The following is a 24,210-nucleotide window of genomic DNA, read 5'->3' as shown; positions in this document are numbered from 1 at the left end:
CTGTGGCCTCTCGTACTGGAAACATGACCCATCATCCACTGTCAGCGATTTTCAGCTGCTGCTAATTGATCAAATGCCATGCACAGCAGTTTGAAAAGAAAGCAAGTACAGTGAGCGAGAACACACAGAAAACAGCAGAGGAGCAGAACGCAGCTGAACACAAATTTGGAGACATTTTTGACATTCTGATACAGACAATATATAGTTTCCAAGATGAGTAGAATGCAATCACTATTCAAAACGAGTTAAAAGTTAACAATGGGTGCATCTTGAACAAACACCATGCTCCATGTAAGCCATCCAGTCACATGCAAGTAACCCCAACTGTGCTGGGAGATGATGGACAGGTTTGACCAGTGTAAACAATTAATTCAGTAATTAGTACTTTAAAACTTGCCACCTTGAATCAAGGGTCTTTGACCAAAACCATTCTGATCTGTGGTGGCCACATGCAAGGCAACTGAAACTGGTTGCAACTGGAAAACCCCAAAAGACACGATCTTGGCAAGGCTTGTATTACCATGCAAATAATTCCAGGCACAAGCTGTTTTTTCCTGGTTTTTATTTGATCCAAAGGCATTGTTACCACAAGGCAATGGAAAGGTATGGGGAGCGGGGAGGAGTACAAGGCATTCAACATCAACTGTGCACCTGGAGGCGTGGGCTGAAATGAAACCTGAATGATTGGCACCATGAATGCCTAGCAACACCTTCCAATGTTTTGTTACGGTGATACCTGAATGACCCATCTTCTCCCCCTACCTCCACTCTCCCCTCCTGTTTAACACTCAAACACTGCAGCTTATTCCAGTCAATGCTGCAATCATTGCAGTGGTTGAGCTGGCATTGGGCAACATTTCTCACAGCATCGAGGAAGGCAACGGAGCAGCATAGAACTCTTGCTGAATGTCACCCATTACCTGAGTTTCCTCTGAACTGTCTCGGGACTGCCATCAGATTTCATAGGTGATAAGGAAGACCTGAGGTCAAAGAGAAAGGTAAAAAGCAGCATTGAAACTCTGTGGCGAAGAACAAATTTACTGACCTTTTAAACTTCACATTTAAACTGAAATACCTTTCCATAGGAATGACTGCTGAGTTTGATAAAAATCTGATTGATGCCACATTCCCACCATCACTGGAAGAAATAAATGATAAATTAGTTTCAATTCCTCATCACCTTTACTTGAGGAATTCCCTGACATTGCCTCTTAGTAATATTAATTTGACGAGACAGCTATGCAAGTTAAACTTAACTCACTTACTGCTATGAGTTGTCCTGTCCTCAGGTGAAACTGCAACCATTCCAGTAGAGTGGTTAAGATCACAAAGGAGGAGCCTCAAACCAGCTTTGCCAACTCAGCCTTGAATAGCATTAGGTGACCATTCATGGCAGTCTAAGTTAGGGAAATCCAAAGATTTGCAGCATTCTGTGCAAAACATTTTGGGTGGCATGGTTAGCTAGCAGCTAGCATGCTATTTCAGCCCCAGAAACCCAGATTTGAATCCAGCACTGGCTGTAAAGAGCTTGTACATTCTCCCCAATGTCTGTGTGGGTTTTCCCCAGGCGCTCCAGTTTCCTCCCACCTTCTAAAACGAATGAGGGTTTGTAGGTCAATTGGTATATTAATGACTGTTGTGGACTCGTGGCATGGACAGACCTGTAACCGTGCTCAAAATTTTAAAAAAAATCTCTTTATTTCATTCCTAAATTGTCACCCCCCATCCCACCCTCCCACTTATCCTGGGTTCAGTGAAATTGGTTTTTGGCTCCTCAGTCAGAGAAAATAGTCCCCTTATATCTACCCTGAGGGTCTAATAAGCTTTATTCCTTGAAGGAGGGCTCAGGCCTGAAATGTCGGCAATATATCTTTCCCTCCTTTGGACTCTGAAAAGACTGGCTGAGTTCCTCCAGCATTTCGATGTATTGTTACTACAATCTCAGTGTTTGCACACTTTCATGTATCACTCAGTAAGAGAGCCTTGCATTCTTCCACAACCACTAAATACTAGCCCCACCTATTCAATTTCTTCTCAAGCAACAAAGTCTAAGTTGTTGGAATCTTCTAGTGAGTCCACAATGCACCACATCAACATGTTTCCTTTAGAACAGGGAATAAGCTACACACAGTTCTTCAGAAGAAGCCAGTGTAATTGCAACAAGACTTCTTTATTCTTGTTCTTGATGCTACTTAGAATAAAGACCAAACATTTCTCCCTAACCCAATGGAAGCAAGGACAATTGTACTCTTTGAAAATAAATTGTTGTGAGATAAGTATGTTCAGTTCAAACAAAGGCATTTGTTCTGAAAGTCAGATGAACAGGACTTAGAGTGGGTTTGGTTGTGAGAACCAGAGCTTTGGATGAACTGATGTTTAAGGAAGCTGGAGTGTTGGAGGGAGATAGTATTGGAATGGCCAAGTTTGGAGGCAAGGTTTGAATTGAATTATTTACTGTCATGTGTAATGAGTTATAGTGAAAAACTGGTTTGCATGCTATTCAATCAGAAAGTTCTCTTACCAGACTTGGATATCCAGAGTATTTGAGCAGGTCCTTAAAACATTAGCGATACTAAGAACACCCTCAATAGTGCTGTTATTGCTGCCCAGCCTTGAAATAAAAGTAGGCAGGCTACAATTATAAAGTTCACATTTGTTATATATTTAGAAGAAACTAACTAAGGAAGAGTTGATCTACTGTCTCCCTTCTGCACTTACACATGTGGTCAGACACACTGCATGACACACACACCTGCACATGCTCATGCCCGCACGCACGCACACACGCACACGCACTTCCTTTTCCCCGGACAGACAGCTGAATTAAGATGCCTTCCTTCACCCACATGCAGCTTGTAATCTCAAAAATTCCACTTACTCAACTTTTCTCAGGTTTGCTATTTGAGGAAGCACGCAAGTGACCATCTCTATCCCAGCATCCCCGAGCTCATTATCATACAAACTGGAAAGAAGCAGAAGCAGAGAAGAATGAGCAATGGTGCCGATGCAGACTAAAGTTAAATAACTTGGCATATTTGAGATACTTGCCTTATTTCTTCCAAGTGCTGACAGATTCCCAGTGCAGAAGACAAGAGACCTGCTCCTTTCGCACCAATACTGCAAGATGCAAGGCTGGAATCACAAGTTTAGGTTACATTAGTACTTACATGTTAAATCAACCAATTTGACATAAAATTATGGATATTGCACTGCTCCAATGGGTAAGTATTTTACTTTTAAAAGTTCTCTGTGAAACAGGCTCTGGACACTGTGCTCCATTTGCTGGGTTTTTAAGTTACAACAAAGTATGCGCCACTGGCATTACAAAGTCTTGCTTCTCAATGCCTGTCCCACGAGATCCAAACTTGGATTGCGTGCCGTTTGATGCCTACACACATAAATGGACTCATTAGTGTATCAAATGCACTGGCGTCTGGAAAATGGCAGGCTCTATGGAATTTGCAATAAAGTCCCACTATTCCTGCACATTTGAACAAAAACTGAATTGCCATGTGCACAAAGACACAGGCCTAGAAATTAGATTGCCTCCATTTCTGGTGCACTAAATGTGTGCTAAGGTTAGCACTAATGGCAATGAAAGCCAAAAATGGGACTTGTTTGAAGAAGGCATGATAAGACATTTTGGGTGACACTAAAACCAATATTTGCTTTGCATTCATGCTGATCAGAAGGAGGATGCAGATGGATTTATCTAATCCCATATCCAGGTCCACAATTATAAAAGAATAATGTCAGTAAATTCTTACATTAGCTTCTTCAGATTGTTGACTTTAGGAATAACTGCAGATAGTGTTTGAGCAAATTTGTCTTCATATCTTCTGCTTTTAAACCTACAATTGAAAAAGTATTTAAATACATTTGTTGTATGGATTGATAAATAATAGAGTATTATCCTCTGAACTTGATGCTAGCATAGAATTGCTTTCCCTCACTGATATACTAAGGATAAGATTTCAGAAAGGTGCATCCATCACTATTTCTCTGTAGTCGCAGGTGGACGTAATAACTGGGTAAGGCAGAATGAGAGGAAGGAGTGGGAGGACTGGTTGATGATGGGGGAATGAAAAGGGAATACTGTTCACTTACTCCTCTGGTCAAAATTTCATAACATGCAGCTCGTGTAGATGTGCCCAATGTCTTAAATACAAACAATTTTGCAAATTGTGACATGCTTAAAAAGCAGATGTATCGATTCATAAGCTAACAAACCAAGACTCCATCAGACTGTCCGTGAGGAATATTGATTGTACTCTGATGGGGGTTTCCTCTAATTTTACTGAGTCATGGCACAAATAGATTAATTTGTGTTATTTTTGAGAGCCATAATGCCCTAAAATAGAATATGTGCCGTGAATTGTGAGGGACACCACACAGAAAGATATTTTGTGCTCAATGAATACCCAACAAAAGGGCAAGCAGATGTCATTGGAGCTGGTCACTCAAGTTATAACCTCCTTGTTCAAGCATGCAACCAATCAGCAGTATTGGTGTGACTGCAGGTTAAAGTTGTTGGAGTGGGCAGCAGAAATTTGGCAATGCATCTCTCCCACAACCAATGGCATTGGGGAACCTTTATCCAAGTTGGGGCCAATGCTTTTTGAACAATGCAATTGGTCCCTTTTAAGCAATGGTTTGGAAAATAGGGCTCAAGGTGCTTCAGGATTGTTCACCGTGCAAAAGCTGAGCAATTTAACCTCGCTCTGGGATCGCAATATGATGTTAAAGATCAGCCCACCTCAATTCAGTTCATTGCCTTGTGGTGAACTGTTGAGCCTGCTGTATTCCTGATTACCTGGTTCCACCCCGTTCTGTGTCTGTACCTGAGGCTCCTCCCTCTTTTGACCTTGTATAAAGCCTCTAATACCCTGACCCTTCCCCAGAAAGCCCGGGTCACAGCACAGGGTCTAGTCCCTGTCCATTGTGAATAAAACCCTGTAAATCTGTGACTCCGTCTTAGCCTCTCAAGTTATTTACTGCGCGCCAATTTTATTCACAATTCTTTTGTTTTCGTAGCCAATAATGGACCAACTCCTGAAACCCGACAAGCTGGAGATTGACCCACAGTGGCCTGATGCCTCAGACAACTTTGAATTTGGACATCCATTTACCTCTGACAAAGAAGGCTACAAACCTTTTGAATTGTTGACCTTAATGAACTGTGCAGACTAAGTTACTGAATATTTGCAAACATTTAAAAGATAAAAAGGAAGGAGAGGGAAGTCCCTTCAGATACAGCAAATGGTTGACCACGCCACCCCCTTCGATGAATCCTCTGTACCCACAGACACCGTGGCAAGTGGCTTGACCACAGCAGCAACTCAGGGTGAATTCCATGTTCTTACAACAGTTTCAATCCAGCGTTACAATGGGCAGATAACACAGACCCGAATCTAGATTCAAGTTCAGTCCTGTAGCAAAATCCATTTGGATGTGACGCTCACATCCTTTTCAGCATCAGATTCTTGGGGGCAGGAAGCAGCCAGGGGAAATTTTATCAACAATATTGCTGGTTCCCCTTTTGGAGAAAACTTGGACATCCATTTACCTCTGACAAAGAAGGCTACAAATCTTTTGAATTGTTGCCTTAATGAACGGAGTTAATGTGAGTTACTGAATATTTGCAAAAATGTTTTAATCTAAATGTAAAATTATATTTAAAAATACAGCATAGTAACGGGCCCTTTTGGCCCACAAGCCCGTTCCGCCCAATTGACCTACAACCCCCGGTACGTTTTGAACAGTGAGAGGAAACGAGAGCACCCAGAGGAAACTCATGTAGACAAGGGGAGAACAAACAAACTCTTTCCAGCAGCGCAGGATTCGAACCATGGTCCCAATCACTGGCGCAGTAACAGAGTTGTACTAATCATGCTGAATGAAATTAAGATGCAGGTATCATTAAAAAAAATTTCATACTAACAATGGTCTTATATCTGGGTTTCAAGCATTTTAATATAATAGGTGAATCAGATTCACTATAACATTTTCAAGGCTTCATCCCTCAATGAGAACATAAGCCAGCCTCCTCCATCACATTCAGCTCGGTCTGGATTTCTTTTGTAGCACTGAATAACAAGCATCCCTTCACAATACTACCTCCACCATCTCCTCCCCTACCCCTTGTCACTCTGTTGTTTGCTATGGTAGGGGTCTTGGACAAGAGGCCATAATTTCAGGATAAAAGGCCGTCAATTTAAAACAGAAATGCAGAGAAATTTCTTTAGCCAGAGGCTCGTGAGTCTGTGGAAGTTGTTGCCACAGGTGGCTGTAGAAGTGAGGTGGGTGGGTGTATTGAAGACAGAAAGAGGGGAATCGAAGGTTACAGGGAGAAGGTTGGGGAGTGGAGCTGAGTGGCAAGGATCAGCATATGATTAAATGGCAGAGCAGACCTGATGGGTTGATTAACCTACTTCTGTTTATATTTGCATTATATACTTCTGTTTCATTCCCGCAATCCACTCCCCCCCATAACTTTATTTTCCCATTGTCTGCTTCCGCCTGTCCTCTCCTCAACCTGAGCGGCCACCCCTCCCCCGCCACGGCCGCCCCTCCCCCGCCACGGCCGCCCCTCCCCCGCCACGGCCGCCCCTCCCCCGCCACGGCCGCCCCTCCCCCGCCACGGCCGCCCCTCCCCCGCCACGGCCGCCCCTCCCCCGCCACGGCCGCCCCTCCCCCTCTATGGTCATCCACTGGCCCCTCCCCGGCTTTTAATATTGCCTGGCCTTTTCCCTCTCCTTTCTCAATCCTGAATCACAGTTGCAATCTAAGAGGTTGGCCGCCTGATTCCCTCATTGGATGGCACCTAGTAAAGGGGGAATAAAGAGGGTGAGCTTTGTTATATGTGAAAATAGAAGTCTTTTCTGGAGGGGGTTGGGTGGGAGAGAATAACAGTCACTCCAAAATCAGTTGACGCTTGCGAGCAGGTTCGAAATCCAAATGGAGAGGGGAGTTGTGGTTGCCCAGCAAGGGACAAGGGGCAACTCAGAGAGGTGGGGGGGGGGACATTTGGGGTTAAGGGAATTTTAGATGTGGGAATAGTGGAAATATTTAATGTTTTAGAAGTGTTGTCTTACAGTGCGTTCAAAAAAAGAAAACGGAAATGGATAAGGAGGAAAGGTGTTGATGAAGAAGCGGAAATGAAAGGTAAACAACGTATGAAATGGCCATGTTGAACTATATGACTATAAATATTAACAGAATACATAACCAAATCAAAAGGAAGAGGCTGTTAAATTTACTGAAGAAAGAAAAAATTGATATAGCATTCCTGCAGGAAACACATCTAACTGAAGTGGAACACAAGAAATTAAAGAGAGACTGGGTAGGGCACGTAACGGCAGCATCATATAATTCAAAAGCCAGAGGTGTAGCTATATTAATTAATAAAAATGTACCAATCAAAATAGAGGAGGAAATAATAGATCCAGCAGGGAGGTATGTATGATAAAGTGTCAGATATATTCAGAACTCTGGAATTTGCTCAATGAAGAGGATCAAAAATTTATGCAAGATATCTTTTTGAAGATTGCAGATACGCAGGGGAATATACTGATAGGAGGGGACTTAACCTTAATTTGGACTCAAAGATGGATTAAAACTGGAGAAAAGACTAGCAGAAAGAACAAAGTAACCAAATTTATGGTTAAATCGATGCAGGAAGTGCAACTTTTGGATATATGGAGGAGACAACACCCAAAGGAGAAGGAATACTCATATTATTCAGGTACACATAAAACATACTCAAGGATAGACCTGTTCCTGCTGTCAGCCCACATCCAAGGGAGAGTTAGAAAAACGGAATATAAAGCTAGATTGTTATCGGATCACTCACCCGTTATTAGCAATAGAACTGGAGGACATCCCACCGAGAACGTATAGATGGAGATTAAACTCCATGCTACTTAAAAGACAGAATTTTAGAGAATTCATTGAGCGCCAAATTAAAATGTACTTTGAAATAAATACAGAATCAGTGAAAGATAAATTTATATTATGGGATGCAATGAAAGCCTTCATCAGAGGGCAGATAATAAGTTATGTAACTAAGATGAAGAAGGACTACAATCGGGAAATAGAACAGCTGGAAAGGGAAATAGTAAGTACATTGTGCAGCCTTTGCTGTCATGGACCATAAACTTCACACCAAGACCGAAACCTACTGAAGGTTCATCCTTTATGTTAACACCTTGCTTCTGGCTGACACAAAGACTGTGTTGCACATAGGCATATCTAGGGTATAGCAGTCATGGCAAATGCCCTGGGTGCCACTCGAAAAGGGGGGGCACCACTGTCCTCACCTCACCCAATAGCTTTGCTCGCTGTTGTAACCTGCTGTGCTGAGTTTCTGCAGCATTGTTTCATGGTATCTGCTGACTTTGGAGTTTTACTCCAGGGGAGGGAGGGGGGGAGGTGTTTTAGTTTTTCTTGCTTGTTTTTTTCTCTGCAGCCCAGGCCCATCAGCACCCAGGGCTCCCACTATGATTCGTGCTGGGGACACCTCATGGTACTGCGGCCCGGCTTGTTTCTGGTTATGGAGGGATCGAGGGCCATCGCTTGTGTCCTTGTGTCCCTCTGCGTAGCTCAGCCTTAGTTTCAGTGTTGGTCACATTGCAGTCACCCTTTGCTCCCTGCCTGAGAACCTGGTTATGATCGCCAAGCTCAGTCTCTGTGTGTGTGTGTGTCCTGACAGTCGCTGGCATCGTCGCCTCCCCTCTCATCGACAAGGGCTCGGCCTTTCCATGACGTCGTGTGAATGTGAGGACACTGCTCAAGATGCTGGGTGAGTGGAGGGAGGGTTATCGCTTCTTCTGCTTGGCTACACGTGTTTTCAGTGTTTCTGAGGGGGAGTAGCAGCGGCAGATGAATTTCATGGGCGCAGCTTGTTGTTTAAAAAAAGGCTTTTTATAACAACAAGTAGTAATCTATACTTGTAAAAAGCAATTTTTAAAAATGTATTTTTAAATGGTTAAGATTCACATGCACAGGAACAGGTCATCTTGTGAGTGAACAGATTGTTAAAATGCATTCCTAATCAAAGTGTGCACATTGGAGACAAGAACATAGAACTGAAAAGACTAAAAATGTATTTTAGAATTCAAATGATTCTGTCCTCAATTTTTAATTTTTGAATTGAAATACTCACCTACCCCTGGGCACAGGTACACTGAACTAGAACTGCTCTGCTAGTTCCGGGAAACGTAGAGCGTGGGGGATTATGGGTAAGGAAGACGGCCATTTTTCCTGCAGAAGCTGCAGCTTCCAGCCGGGAATGGAGGTAATAAACACAAGGCTTGGGTCGCTTCAATGCAGGCTGGAGCCTGGAGCGTCCTACATCTGGCAACTGGGAATAATAAACTTCAATGTGGTGTAGCATGGTTCGCAATTGAGGGTTCTGTTAGTTGGGGGTGGGGGAGCTGAGCAAGAGGAGTGGGGGAGCGAGAGGAGGGGGGAGTCTTTCCCTTACTAAATCCACTGGTTCACATCTAATAAATTACAATGCAACGTGTAAAATTTACAAGGATATGTCGGGCAGTACGGTTGGTGTAGCAGTTAACGCCAGCCCAATTGTGCATAAAAATCACCCAACTGTCAACATTAACAGGGGGGGGGGGGGGGGCGGGGGCGCACTGGCACTGCAGGAGCTACATTGGAAAAGTGTGACTCCACAGTGCAGCTACTGTGGTGAAACCCCTGTTGTATGTAAATAACATGACCTTGTATGTTTGACCCTCCTCTCACTGGCCGGCTCGCAACTCCTCCCCTTTATCCACCATAAAGGCTGTCATGCCACAACCCTGCCCCCAGTTCGAGCCTGGGTCAGTGTCAGCCAACAACACATGGGATGCTGTCCATCTCTGGCTAATAAAAGCCTTCAGTTCATGTTACTTCAGTCTTTTGGTTAACCGATCATGCATCAGCTACAAAATCCTGCTGTGGGCTGCATGCGTTTACTTACACTAACATTTCTAGCTTCTTGCAAGTGCCCAAGACTCTGATGCATTCTAGATCCAGGGCACACCCTCCAATGTGCATAGAGGCGTTGCAAGTTCCACTATTTATAATAAATGTTAAAACAGTCATGTCTGCTGGTGTTAGCCTGAAATTTCGCAGCTCAAACTTGTTCTTCAACTGTGCAGCAACCTCCCGTGCCAGATCACATTTCTGTGTCTCATACACACAGTAGCACAACTCAATGATCTTTGGCCCAGTTAGGTTGGTGGAGGCCAGTTTCTGCAGATTCAGTAAGATGGCTTTCTGCTTTCTTTGTACCCAGAATCTATTGTGGTTGGCCAAACTGCTGAGGAAATGTTTGCACCTACTTGAAGATAAACCAGACAGAAATATGTGGACAGCATTAGTATACTCATTCTTCATATCACTCCTGTACGTCCATTTTGATTTGAGGCAAAACCTATTTTTCAGCATTTCATGTGTTATCTGGTTGTTAATCATCTGATGTAGTGCAGCCAGGAACTCTTGGAGAGTCAGGTGGACAAAAGCATACCCGGTCTCTTGGTTGTGATCAATGGTTTTCACTTCAAAAGTGGAAAGGAATCCAAATGAGGAAGCAAACATAGTTACTTTTTCACAAAGCAGGTCTTTTAAATAAAACACAGATTTACTCTCCTTGAGCCCTCTTACTGCCAGATTGCACAGCCCATGAATCTCTTCCCTGTATTCATTTAGCAACAAGTTTTCAATCTGTCCATGGCCATGGGCACCCTTACTGAGGAACACTGTTAGCATCTTGATGTAGAATTGTGTCACCGAATGAGGTAGCTTGGGTTCTGTGCAACTCTGAGATAACAAATGATCAAGGCAAAGGAAAACAATCCAGCACAAGGCAGGGATGTAGCACATGTTTAAAATCTCTCTATTCTTCTGTAAGTGAGAGATGGCCTTACGGCTGCGCTCAGTGTCCTTAAAGAAATTATGTGCATATTCTTCTATTTTATGCTGGTTAAACCCTGAGACTTCACCCACATAGCTCACAACATCCAACGGCAAGCAGAAGATGTCTTTGGGCCTGGAAGTTATTAGGATTGTACATCCAGGAAGCATTTTTCCGTGAAACAGGCTGGAAAATAATTGTCCCACTGAAATTTGTGCATTGGGATTGCTGGAAACATCCAAAGAACTGATTGAGGCTTTCCCTGCAAACTCATCGAAGCCATCAAAAAGAATCAAGACCTTCTGTGGATTTTCTTCAATAAATCTAAATACAGTATGGGCATTCCTTTCTGGTTTAAGAAACAAATCAAACAACATGGTCTTCAGATCAATTTTCTTATTGATTAAGTTCAACTGTCGAAACTCAAACAAGAATACATACAGAAACTGATCGACAGCGCCTCTTGCCCACTCATAACAAATTTGGTGCATCAACTTGGTCTTCCCTGTTCCTGCTTTTCCAAGCAGAATATTGATTTTACAATTCGAATCATGATTCTTGTTGAGGAACTCTGCTATGTTTGCTGTTGTGATCTCATCATCCTCTTCGACCCCATGTGAATTGAACACATCATCCCGACTGGCATCTATCCTCTCTTTGAGTTTGGCTACATTTCCGTCCTTCATGCTCAGACTCCGAAAGGTCTGGGCAATGGTTACTTGTTTCATTTTCTCTTCTTTAGTACCACTGGCTTCGCATTGCTGAGAAATAGTCTTCATCATCAATGCCTTGTAATCCTCAGCAGAATCTGGCAATGGAAAACAAAAAAGATTTTCAGAGCAGGAAAACTGTAGAATTGTTCTCTGGTTAAAAAAAAACTTACTTGTGGTATTAAGTAGTTTGACTCAGTCAATAAGGAACCAGCAAACATAAAACAATGAACAAGCAAATCCTATGCTCATTTTTTCAAAGCTAACAATGTCTAAGTTCCAGTTTATTATATAGGTACTTGTGATCTCCGCGACTTACGTCCATCTGCACACATGACTAAAAATTTAATAAAACAAAGAAAAAAAACTATAAAATTTATATCAATTCTGTTGTATGTGACAAACTAGAACAGGGATACAGGGTATTCAAGAGCCAAAATGTATGTCATCACTTCGTTAGTCGCCGTTCATAGGCTAGGTGCGGCCATCTTAATTCCTGTGTGCAATTGCAAGTCTTAGTTTGGCACATGTGCGAGAGTTAAGGGTGCAAATTCATTATAGTGAGGGTGCTCAACCCTCGCACATGCGCCAACCAAACTCCAATTTGGAAACTGCCCATGCGCAACCGAAGACTCGTGCAAACACGCAGGAATCAAGATGGCACATCCAGCCTAAGGACCCTGGGACACCAACTAACAAGGTAAGTCCGCACATTTTGGCTCTTACATGCCCTATATCTCTGTTATAGTTTGTCAAATACAACATAAACCACTTCAATGCTATATTTTTTAACAAATGTACGCAATTCCGATATAGGTCTGTTCCAAGATATGACTGATCCTTCGGTCCAAATTACGGTCATAAGTTGGGGAGTACCTATAATCTATACGTATAGAACCAGAAGAAACAGCGTTTCTCTGGACCATGATGCATAGACATGCACATGTACTACATTTCTCACACAACACATAATAATCACAGACATATATAAAAATATAAATATAAAATAAATATTCTGGGACAATTTGCTTCATTTCATTGATAAGTGATCCAAAGTTACAGGTTCAATCTCGCAGCCTACAGGAATAAGCTATTTCCCAGTCTGGCAGTACTGATTTCGATTCTCCTGTACCCTCATTCTTGAGGGTCTTATGTCAAAGATCCTGTCTGATGGGTGGCATGGACCCTCGAGAAATCTTTGACAGCAGCACTCCCTGTAAAGGTTATCAATTGAGGAAAGGGAACCCCCAATGATTTTCTCAGCCATTTTAATTATCCTTTTTTATCAACTTCCATGGGAGAAAGTATGAAATCAAATGGCTTCAAATATGTTCGAATGCAAGTTTCAATTGCTACCTTCTCTTTTCCCTCGGTTGAACAGGTATCTTTAAAAGTTTGGGGTGGCACAGTTGGTGTAGTGATTTGTGCAATGCCTTTGCAGCGCCAGTGATCGTCGAATCCCATGCTGCCTATACAGAGTTTTCCTCTCCTGTAAGGAGACTTCTCTACTTCAGAGAGAAATAAAAACGTTTCCCAACAGTTCAGAATCAGTTTCCCTGATTCCGATCGGTTAAGTTCTTTCCAAGGTCCTGACATCCATCTTAACAATGATGAAGAGTTTAACATTGGATAATATACATATGAAGCCAAATTCTTATCTATTGGAGCTGAGCAGATACTTGTGACAAAAATAACTATCATGGTGAATTAAAACTGCCAAAAAAATACAAGACAGGTAATAAAGATCTATAGTCATCCTCGTGCAAAAGGTGACTTGCAATAGTACAGACCGTCTTTTTTGTGCTGTTGAAGTCTATGAGTACGCACAAGGGGAGGTGTTGGCTAGAACTATGTACAGTCTTCTAGCTAAGGTATAACTGGTGTTTTTCCTATTAACAAAATACAAATAAAAAGACTTTAAAAGAGAGTGTTAAAAGTGACCTGAAATTGTTGGCAAGTTCATATATTCTTCTGATTGATGTGGTGTTCGGTCCATTTCTTCATGGTCTAGGTTTAACACAGTTTGAGATAACTTGGCTCCAGAACTTGATTTGAGGGCTGCTGCTTTACAATAATTTCCTATAAAAGGAAAAGGAAATCTCAGAATCAGAACAGATTTTTTGTCATGGGCATGTGTTATAAAGTTTGATATCTTGCAGTAGCAACATTGTGCATTACAGGTGCAAAATTGCTTTAGATTGCATTTCCAAATAAATTATTTTTAAAAAAATTAGTACTAAAGAAAAAGAAAAAAAGTGAGGTGGTGTCTGTGGTTCATTGTCCATTCATAAATCTGTTAGTGGAGGGGAAGAAGCTGTTTTTGTGCCAGTGGGTGTTTCTCTTCAGGCTCCTCTACCTCCTTCCTGATGGTAGCAGTGAGAAGAGGGCATGGCCTGGGTGGTGAAGGTCCTTGAGGATAAAGGCTGCTTTCCTCTTAATGGAGTGTAGACTAATGGCCATTGTAATGCACGTCGAAAGAACCAAAGACTTGTCGATCCAAACCAAGGCTTTTATTAACTAAAAGACTGGAGCATATCACAAGTAGGTCGACCAGTCCAGAATGACCTGGTCTGGCTAGGAACAATCCTTTAAGACCTGCCAATAGGTGTGGCTACACTCTCAGCCAATCACAGTCACCCTACACTACCATCTGTACATATGTACATATACACATTGGTGATAGAACCTGTACTACCATACCCATGATGGTGCTGGCCGAGTTCACAACTCTCTATAGCCTGTTCCTGTCCTGTGCATTGACACCTCCCTACCAGACAGCGATGTAACCAGTCAGGATGCTCTCCACGGTGCACCTGTGGAAATTTGCAAGAATCTTTGATAACAAATCAAATCTCCTCACCCTCCTAATGAAGCATAGTCACTGGTGAGCATTCTTCACGATGGCATCAACATCGGGCCCCAGGATAGATCTTCATAGATTTTGACACCCAAGAATTTGAGTCTTTTCCCATTTCTATTTCTGACCCCTCGATGAGGACTATATGCATTTTCCTGGGTTCCCCTCCCTGAAGTCCACAATCAGTTCCTCAGTTTGGCTAATGTTAAGTGTGAGGTTGTTGTTGTGGCGCTACTCAACTAGCTGATAGAGCTCACTTTTGTACACTTCATCACTGTGATTCTGCCAAAAACTGGTGTCATTGGCAAATTTGTATATAGCATTTTAATCGTGCCTAGCCACACAGTCATAGGCACAGGGCAATGGTTTTCAACCATTTTCTTCCCACTCACATACCACTTTAAGTACTTCCTATGCCATCGGTGCTCTGTGATTAGTAAGGGATTGCTTTAGGTGGGATGTGAGTGGGAAGGGAAGGCTGAGAATCACTGCTCTACACCCAATTGTTAGTGAAATATTTTGCTTCAGAAAAATTGTCATTGGCCCATTTCCTTTGGAGTTCTGAAACAGTGCACATAACGAGTCAATAAGGTACGATTAAAACAGTGGTCTTCAAACTTTTTCTTTCCACTCGCATGCCACTTTAAGCAATCCCTTACTAAATGCAGAGCACCTATGGCATAGGGAATGCTTAAAGTGGGATGTGAGTGGAAAGAAAAAGATTAAGAACCACTGGTGTAGAGAAAGTAGAGCTGAACGCTAAGCCCCCATTCTTCAGGTGTGCCTATGCTGATCGTCAATGAGGAGTCATTGTTCCCAATCCACACTGACTGTGGTCTTCAGATGAGGATTTGCAGAGGTACACAACAAATGAAGGGTCGTCACCCACACCCAGAAGAACATAAGAAATAGGAACAGGAGTAGGGCATCTGGCCCGTCGAGCCTGCTCCACCATTCAATAAGATCAAGGCTGATCTGATCATTGACTCAACTTCACTTACCTGCCTTTTCCCCCATTTCCCTTAATTCCTTTTTTTATGTAAAAATCTATCTAACTGAACCTTAAGTATATTCAATGAAGTAGCCTCAACCCCTTCCCTGGGCAGAGATTCCAGATTCACTACCCTCTGGGAAAAACAGTTTTTCCTTATCTTCATCTTAAATCTACACTCCTGAATCTTGAGGCAGTGTCTCACCCACCAGAAACAAACCAAAGAGCTAAACTGTATTGACACTGTAGTTCCAAATAATGTCAAGTGGGACCCAGAGGTGAGTCACGTGATGGAGTAGTGGCCAGTAGGAGAATACCAGCCCTCTCCAGAAAAGAAGGAAAAAAGTGAGGAAAAAACAAAGCCCCACACAAATCGCAACAAATAAAAAATAAAGGTGTGGAGGAAATGGCACCAAAGAAAGAAAAGCCAAAACAATGGGAAGAAAAGAAGAAAGAAAGATGCCGGAAGAGAAAGGTGAAGGCCTTACCTGTACGAAAAAGCAGGGACCCGCCGTGGAAAGAGGAGCCCACTCCCTGAGGTCAGTGGAAACCTCGCAGGGTCGCGATCCACCGAATGCAGGACTGCAAAGATGGCTCACGAAGCCAAACAGAGGTGCGCAACCGCACAGGCACGAGGAATCACGCCTGCGCGATGCGCACGACAAAGACAACTCCGACGGGAGGGGGGACCAGCTGTGGAGTGGAACTCTACAGCACGAACAGCTGAGAAAGGCCCGAAAGCAGGGCTCCCAGCAGGAAGATACAGAAAATAACGGGAGCGGGAGGGGTGAGAATGAAAAAAGAAAACCAGAGACACAACAGATAACCAGCCCAGAAGAAGAGGACCAACATCAAGACACCATTAAAAAAAATACCCAACAAACTGAGACAATCAGCCCAACAAGAAAGTCAGAAGAGACACAGATACGAGGAAGAGAAGTAGAAGACACAAACCCTAGAGCAGACAAAAAGAAGGAGAACATCAAGATCTGCACAGAGAAATAGAAGATAAAGGGAATGGACTGTACATAGATAAAAAAAATTCAAGAATATATGAAAACATTAAAAGAATGGCTGACACGAGAATTTAGTGAAATAAAAAGAAGAATGAAAAGTACACAAAAAAAGTGAGTAGATTAGAGCTGGTCATAACAGCAATACGGAAAAGAGTGGACAAGGTGGAAGAACGAGAAACAGCTGTAGAAACGGAGGTGAATAACTTAAATAGAAAATTGGAAGAAATTGATAAAAAAGTTAAGGAAACACAGGAGTTGTTAGCTCAGAAGATGGATATAATAGAAAACTAAATAGGAGAAACAATATAAAGATAGTGGGCCTTAAGGAAGATGAAGAAGGCAAAGATATGAAAGAATTTATTAAAAAAATGGATCCCCAAGGACCTGGGAATGCCAGAAATGCAGGAAGGAATGGAAACAGAAAGGGCACACAGAACATTAGCCCTGAAACCACAGTCACAACAAAATTCAAAATCCATTTTAGTAAAATTCCTGAGATACATGACAAGAGAAAATATATTGGAGAAGGCAATGAAAAAAATGAGAGAAGACAAAAAGCCACTGGAATACAAAGGTCAAAATTTTTTTTTCTACCCAGACATAAGTTTTGAGCTCCTGAAGAAGAGGAAGGAGTTTAACTCAGCAAAATCGATCCTATGGAAGAAAGGCTATAAATTTATGTTAAGATATCCAGTGGTCCCTAAAATAGTTATCCCGGGGTGGCAAAGCAGACTGTTCTCGGATCCAGAGAAAGCATGAGAATTTGCAGAACGCCTGCAAAACAGAAAGAGAGATGAAGAGATGTAACAAGAACAAAGAAAGACGACAAACTTCATATAAAGAAAAATAATGTATAAGTAAGAAATAAGGAGGGGAAGAAAAGGGAAGAAAGGAAGGGGGGAAAAGAGGGTGAGCTTTGTTATAGGTGAAGATAAAAGTCTTTTTTCAAGGGGGTTGGGTGGGAGAGAATAACAGTCACTGCGAAATCAGTTGACACTTGCAAGCGGGTTCGAAATCCAAATGAAGAGGGGAGTTGTGGTTGCCCGGCAAGGAACAAGGGGAAACTCAGAAGGGGGGGGGGACATTTGGGGTTAAGGGGATTTTAGATGTGGGAATAGTGGAAATATTTTATGTTTTAGAAGTATTGTCTTACAGTGTGTTCAAAAAAAGAAAACGGAAATGGATATGGGGGAAAGGTGGTGATGAGGAAGCGGAAATGAAAGGTAAACAACGTATGAAATGGCCATGTTGAACTATATGACTATAAATATTAACAGAATACATAACCAAATCAAAAGGAAGAGGCTGTTAAATTTACTGAAGAAAGAAAAAATTGATATAGTATTCCTGCAGGAAACACATCTAACTGAAGTGGAACACAAGAAATTAAAGAGAGATTGGGTAGGGCACGTAACGGCAGCATCATATAATTCAAAAGCCAGAGGAGTAGCTATATTAATCAATGAAAATGTACCAATCAACATAGAGGAGGAAATAATAGATCCAGCAGGGAGGTATGTAATGATAAAGTGTCAGATATATTCAGAATTTTGGAATTTGCTCAATGAAGAGGATAAAAAATTTATGCAAGATATTTTTTTGAAGATTGTAGATACGCAAGGGAATATATTGATAGGAGGGGATTTTAACCTTAATTTGGATCCAATGTTGGATAAAACTGGATAAAAGACTAGCAAAAAGAATAAAGTGGCCAAATTTATGGTTAAATCAATGCAGCAAATGAAACTTATGGATATATGGAGGAGGCAGCACCCAAGAGAGAAGGAATACTCATATTATTCAAGTAGGCATAAAACATACTCAAGGATTGATACGTTTTTGTTGTCGGCCCATATTCAAGGGAGAGTTTGGAAAACTGAATATAAAGCTAGATTGCTATCTGAACATTCACCCCTGTTACTAGCAATAGAACTGGAGGACATCCCACCAAGAACATATAGATCGCGCTTAAACGCCATGCTACTTAAAAGGCAGGAATTCAGAGAGTTATTGAACGCCAAATTAAAATGTACTTTGAAATAAAAACAGAATCAGTGAAAGACAAATTTATATTATGGGATGAAATGAAAGCTTTCATTAGAGGGCAGATAAAAAGTTATGTAACTAAGATGAAAAAGGTCTACAATCGGGAAATAGAACAGTTGGAAAGGGAGATAGTAAGTACAGAAAAGGAACTAGCAACAAGGGACGATATAACAAAAAGAAGAGAATTGGCGGACAAAAAAATAAAATATGAAACATTACAAATGTATAAGGTCGAGAAGAACATAATGAAAATAAAGCAGAGGTATTATGAACTAGGAGAAAAAAAAACGCACAAAATATTAGCCTGGCAACTTAAAAGAGAACAAGCTAAAAGAACTGTATTGGCATCAAGGAAAAAGGACAAACAAATTACATATAATCCAAGTGAGATTAATGAGAACTTTAGGAATTTTATGAACAATTATACCAAATTGAGAACAAGGGGAAAGATGATAAAATAGAAGAGTTTTTAGCTAAAATTGAACTGCCGAAATTGCAAGAGGAGTAAAACAAATTAATAAAATCATTTGAAATAGAGGAAATACAGGATATATTAAAAAAACTCTTTGGCTTGGCTTCGCGGACGAAGATTTATGGAGGGGGTAAAAAGTCCACGTCAGCTGCAGGCTCGTTTGTGGCTGACCAGTCCGATGCGGGACAGGCAGACACGATTGCAGCGGTTGCAAGGGAAAATTGGTTGGTTGGGGTTGGGTGTTGGGTTTTTCCTCCTTTGCCTTTTGTCAGTGAGGTGGGCTCTGCGGTCTTCTTCAAAGGAGGTTGCTGCCCGCCAAACTGTGAGGCGCCAAGATGCACGGTTTGAGGCGTTATCAGCCCACTGGCGGTGGTCAATGTGGCAGGCACCAAGAGATTTCTTTAGGCAGTCCTTGTACCTTTTCTTTGGTGCACCTCTGTCACGGTGGCCAGTGGAGAGCTCGCCATATAACAGGATCTTGGGAAGGCGATGGTCCTCCATTCTGGAGACGTGACCCATCTAGCGCAGCTGGATCTTCAGCAGCGTGGACTCGATGCTGTCGACCTCTGCCATCTCGAGTACTTCGACGTTAGGGGTGTAAGCGCTCCAATGGATGTTGAGGATGGAGCGGAGACAACGCTGGTGGAAGCGTTCTAGGAGCCGTAGGTGGTGCCGGTAGAGGACCCATGATTCGGAGCCGAACAGGAGTGTGGGTACGACAACGGCTCTGTATACGCTTATCTTTGTGAGGTTTTTCAGTTGGTTGTTTTTCCAGACTCTTTTGTGTAGTCTTCCAAAGGCGCTATTTGCCTTGGCGAGTCTGTTGTCTATCTCATTGTCGATCCTTGCATCTGATGAAATTGTGCAGCCGAGATAGGTAAACTGGTTGACCGTTTTGAGTTTTGTGTGCCCGATGGAGATGTGGGGGGGCTGGTCGGGTCAGATACAGCAATGAGCTCTCTGAACCCTTCTCCATTAACAATGGCGTGAAGCAAGGCTGTGTTCTCGCACCAACCCTCTTTTCAATCTTCTTCAGCATGATGCTGAACCAAGCCATGAAAGACCCCAACAATGAAGACGCTGTTTACATCCGGTACCGCACGGATGGCAGTCTCTTCAATCTGAGGCGCCTGCAAGCTCACACCAAGACACAAGAGAAACTTGTCCGTGAACTACTCTTTGCAGATGATGCCGCTTTAGTTGCCCATTCAGAGCCAGCTCTTCAGCGCTTGACGTCCTGCTTTGCGGACACTGCCAAAATGTTTGGCCTGGAAGTCAGCCTGAAGAAAACTGAGGTCCTCCATCAGCCAGGGATTAAAAAAACTACCGAACAATAAAATACCAGGAGAGGATGGACTCCCAATAGAATTCTATAAAACATTTAAAGACTTATTAATTCCTCCTCTCCTGGAAGTAATGAACCAAATTGAAGAAACACAAAACATGCCAGATTCATGCAAAACAGCAATAATTACAGTAATACCAAAGACGGGGAAAGATCCACTAACACCAGAATCGTATAGACCAATATCTCTACTCAACTCAGATTATAAGATAATAGCAAAATATTAGCAAACAGATTGGCCGACTGTATACCAAAAATAGTAAAACTAGATCAAACTGGATTTATTAAGAAAAGATGAACAATGGACAATATCTGTAAGTTCATTAACTTAATCCATGCAGTACAAGGAAACAAGACACCAACAGTGGCAGTTGCCTTAGATGCAGAGAAAGCCTTTGACAGAGTAGAATGGAATTATTTATTCAAGTTTAACCTACCACAGAAATATATTAATTGGATTAAAGTATTATATAAGGGACCATTGGCAAAGGTGACAGTAAATGGATATATGTCAAACCAATTTAAATTAAGCAGGTCAACTAGGCAGGGATGTCCACTATCTCCCTCACTGTTTGTGTTATCTATAGAACCCTTGGCAGAACTGATAAGAACAGAAAATAAAATAAGAAGGATAAAAATAAAGGAGAAGGAATATAAAATCAGTCTATTTGCAGATGACATCATAGTATACTTAACAGAAGCAGAATTATCAATAAAAGAATTACATAAGAAATTGAAGGAATATGGAGAAGTATCAGGGTACAAGATCAACGCAAATAAAAGTGAAGCGATGCCAATGAATAATGCGGATTTCACAAAGTTTAAGAAAGAATCACCATTTAAATGGCAAACACAAGCAATCCGATACCTAGGTATTCAACTAGATAATAATCTAGGCCATCTATACAAATTAAATTATCAGCCATTAATGAAGAAATTACAAGATGACTTAGAACATTGGAAAGATTTACCACTAACACTGATAGGAAGGGTAAATTGCATTAAAATGAATATCTTCCCAAGGATACAATACCTATTTCAATCGTTACCAATTCACCTAACAGAGAAATTCTTCAAGGAGCTAAAGAAAATAATAAGGAAATTCTTAAGGAAAGGGGGGAAACCGAGGACAGTGCGAGATAACTTAACAGAATGGTACAAACAAGGGGGCTTACAGCTACCAAACTTTAAGAATTATTATAGAGCAGCACAATTAAGATACCTATCAGATTTTTATCAAACAAGGGAAAAACCAGATTGGACCAGATTAGAGCTAGAGTAAATAGGGGAGAAGGTACCTGAACATATACTATATAAGTGGGATGAAAAGCTGGTGCAACATAGGAATTCACCAGTACTGCACCATCTGCTCAACATTTGGAAGAAGGTTCACGTAGAAAGGAAAAAAACAAATTATCAACTACCAAAATTAATATTGATGCAAAATCAACTAATCCCTTTCACAATAGATAACCTTTCCTTTAGAGAATGAGAGAGAAAAGGGATCAAAAGAATAGAAAATTGTTTTTTGGGAAATAAATTATTATCTTTTGAACAAATGAAGTACAATTATGGTATAACTCACGGTACAATGTTTGCATACCACCAACTGAAAATTTACTTGAAGGACAAATTGGGAAGCAGACTGAGGTTACCAGAAGGAAGCAGTTTTGAATATGTGATTACAAACACAATGATAATTAAAAGATTTATAACAAACATGTGCATCAAACTGCAAGAGAAAGAGAATGAGGAAATAAGCTGTAAACCCAAACAAAAGTGGGAACAAGATCTAAACAAAGATAAAGAATGAAACATGTGAAAAGCTCTGCTCCGGAACTATGAGAAATACAATAAACACGAGGTTACGCATGATACAATATAATTGGTTACACAGGCTATACATCACGCCCCAAAAAGTTAAATAAATGAGACCCAACAGTATCAGACAGATGTTTTCGCTGAAAGAAGGAAACGGGATCAACAGTACATGAAATTTGGGCACGTGAGAAAGTTGAAACGTTTTGGGAAGAGCTAAATCAGGTATTAAATAAAATCACAAAGAGCAACATACCAAAAAATCCAGAGATCTTTCTTCTAAGTAATACAAGAAGTAAAGAACTTGGCCTCGATTTGGATGAAGCACAAAAAAGATTTATTATGATAGCCTTAGCTGTAGCAAAAAAATGTATAATGTCAACCTGGAAATCAGAAGATACCCTGAGAATATAGCAATGGTACATAGAAATGAATAAATGTATTCTATTGGAAAAAAAAATAACATATAATTTAAGAAATAACATCACAGTATTCGAACAAATTTGGGAACCGTACATGGAACACAACAGAGAAATCCTACCGCGGACCTCCACCACCTAAAATGACAGAATGAGAAGACGACGAAATGAACTGAACCAGTGTGTAAAAGTAGATGACACAATTTTCTTGTTTATTTTCATTGTGTGGTGACATTGTTTAATGGGTTTAATGTATTGTATATGTTGAACGTTTAGTGGGTGGGGAGGGGGTGGGAAGGAGGGAGGGAAGGGAGGGGGGAAAAAGGGGGAGAAAATGGCACTGTGTATATTCAAGAGGGAAATGTTTATGTGTATTTTGGTCAATATGGTTCATAGTGTGAAAAATTTTAAAATTTTTTAAAAAAAGTGGGACCCAGATACTGAAAATCTCTGGTTGAATCCACAAAAAAAAATGATAGCGCTGCCATTGGTGTGGACCTGGGAGAATAGGGACCGGAGATATAGCACTGCTCTGTAGGGTTGTATCACCCAGTGTCAATACCGTACCGGCTTTAAACAGCCTGTTAAAAGATCAGAGTGGGTTTTTTTTAAAAATCCTGCAACCTCGGTGTCTGTGCCCAGGATGGCGGTGACTGGGCTGTGCAGTATATCACGAAGGTTGCAGATTCCAGGATAACAGCAAACCAGTTCAGGGCACTAGATTATGGGGAGAACACCCCTTGTTGAGAAGGAGAAACAGAGGAGATTACCCTACGGGAAGGTGACGATAGCAGTGAGGGGCTCATCACAGACTGCGGGCTGCTGGTGACACGTCGTCAAGGGACGTACACAGACTGCTGGAGACTGGCTCATGGGAACCATGTATCAGAACCGGAATTCGAGAGGGGGCTGAGGACAAGAAGGCTTCCCTTCCCTCGAAGAATTCCTGATCACATCGGAGGTTTTGATCTGGAGCTTAGGTTGTCGGTGGTTTGAATTGGAGTCTGCGTGACTGCAGCACTGGAGGCGAATCCACGGACACTCAGTGTCTCTGAAGGAATTCTCTTTTGCTTCTCTTTCTCCTGCTGTTAAGGGTGGCAGACAATGCTCATGACTCTTTCTTTGCCTTATGGCAGACAAAAGTTGAAGTCATGTATTTTATATTTTAATGTATTATTATGATAATTTAAAAAACCCTTTGACTCTGAGACTCTCATGCAGCAGATGTATGTAGGCTAAGGCCAAGTGATCCCTACATTTCTATTCCAAATATTATTATTTCAAACCATTATACCAACCTTTTTTTGCTTTTTTCACTCCAGAAGGATGGGATCTTTCTACCTGGCCTATAGATCGCTTTCTTCCTTCACGTAAAGTAACTGAAGACGTACAAAAATATTATTCACAGTGTTAACAAAAAGTTCAATGAAAGTTTATCCAAATAGCCATAAAATACGTCAAAACCTTCCATGAAGCCTTGTTTGAACTGTTATTGAAAATGTGGGGGTCAATACTCAATTCACAATACATCTTTTATTATGTACAATGCGACATACATATATTATGCAGAAGATATTCTTAATTAGGTCTCTGCTTTGCTCAGGGATACACTCTGATCTCATAA

General features: G+C 41.5%; 1 protein-coding gene across 1 annotated transcript in view; it reads right to left on the bottom strand.

The window, feature by feature from the left end:
* nlrc5 (NLR family, CARD domain containing 5) overlaps positions 1-24,210 on the bottom strand; it is a 172,583-nt gene that overhangs the window by 124,160 nt on the left and 24,213 nt on the right. The window contains exons 3-11 of the mRNA XM_069901371.1: positions 23,885-23,965; positions 13,564-13,701; positions 9,977-11,720; positions 3,768-3,851; positions 3,049-3,132; positions 2,879-2,962; positions 2,522-2,611; positions 1,076-1,138; positions 921-980 (exon numbers count right to left, since the gene is read on the bottom strand). Of these exons, the coding sequence (XP_069757472.1) occupies positions 921-980; positions 1,076-1,138; positions 2,522-2,611; positions 2,879-2,962; positions 3,049-3,132; positions 3,768-3,851; positions 9,977-11,720; positions 13,564-13,701; positions 23,885-23,965 (2,428 nt within the window). The remainder of the gene's footprint in view (positions 1-920; positions 981-1,075; positions 1,139-2,521; positions 2,612-2,878; positions 2,963-3,048; positions 3,133-3,767; positions 3,852-9,976; positions 11,721-13,563; positions 13,702-23,884; positions 23,966-24,210) is intronic.

Source organism: Narcine bancroftii, chromosome 10 (assembly GCF_036971445.1).
Source record: "Narcine bancroftii isolate sNarBan1 chromosome 10, sNarBan1.hap1, whole genome shotgun sequence".
Taxonomy (NCBI): domain Eukaryota; kingdom Metazoa; phylum Chordata; class Chondrichthyes; order Torpediniformes; family Narcinidae; genus Narcine; species Narcine bancroftii.
The sequence above is the reverse complement of the archived record's forward strand: the minus strand, read 5'-3'. Positions and strand labels throughout refer to the sequence as shown.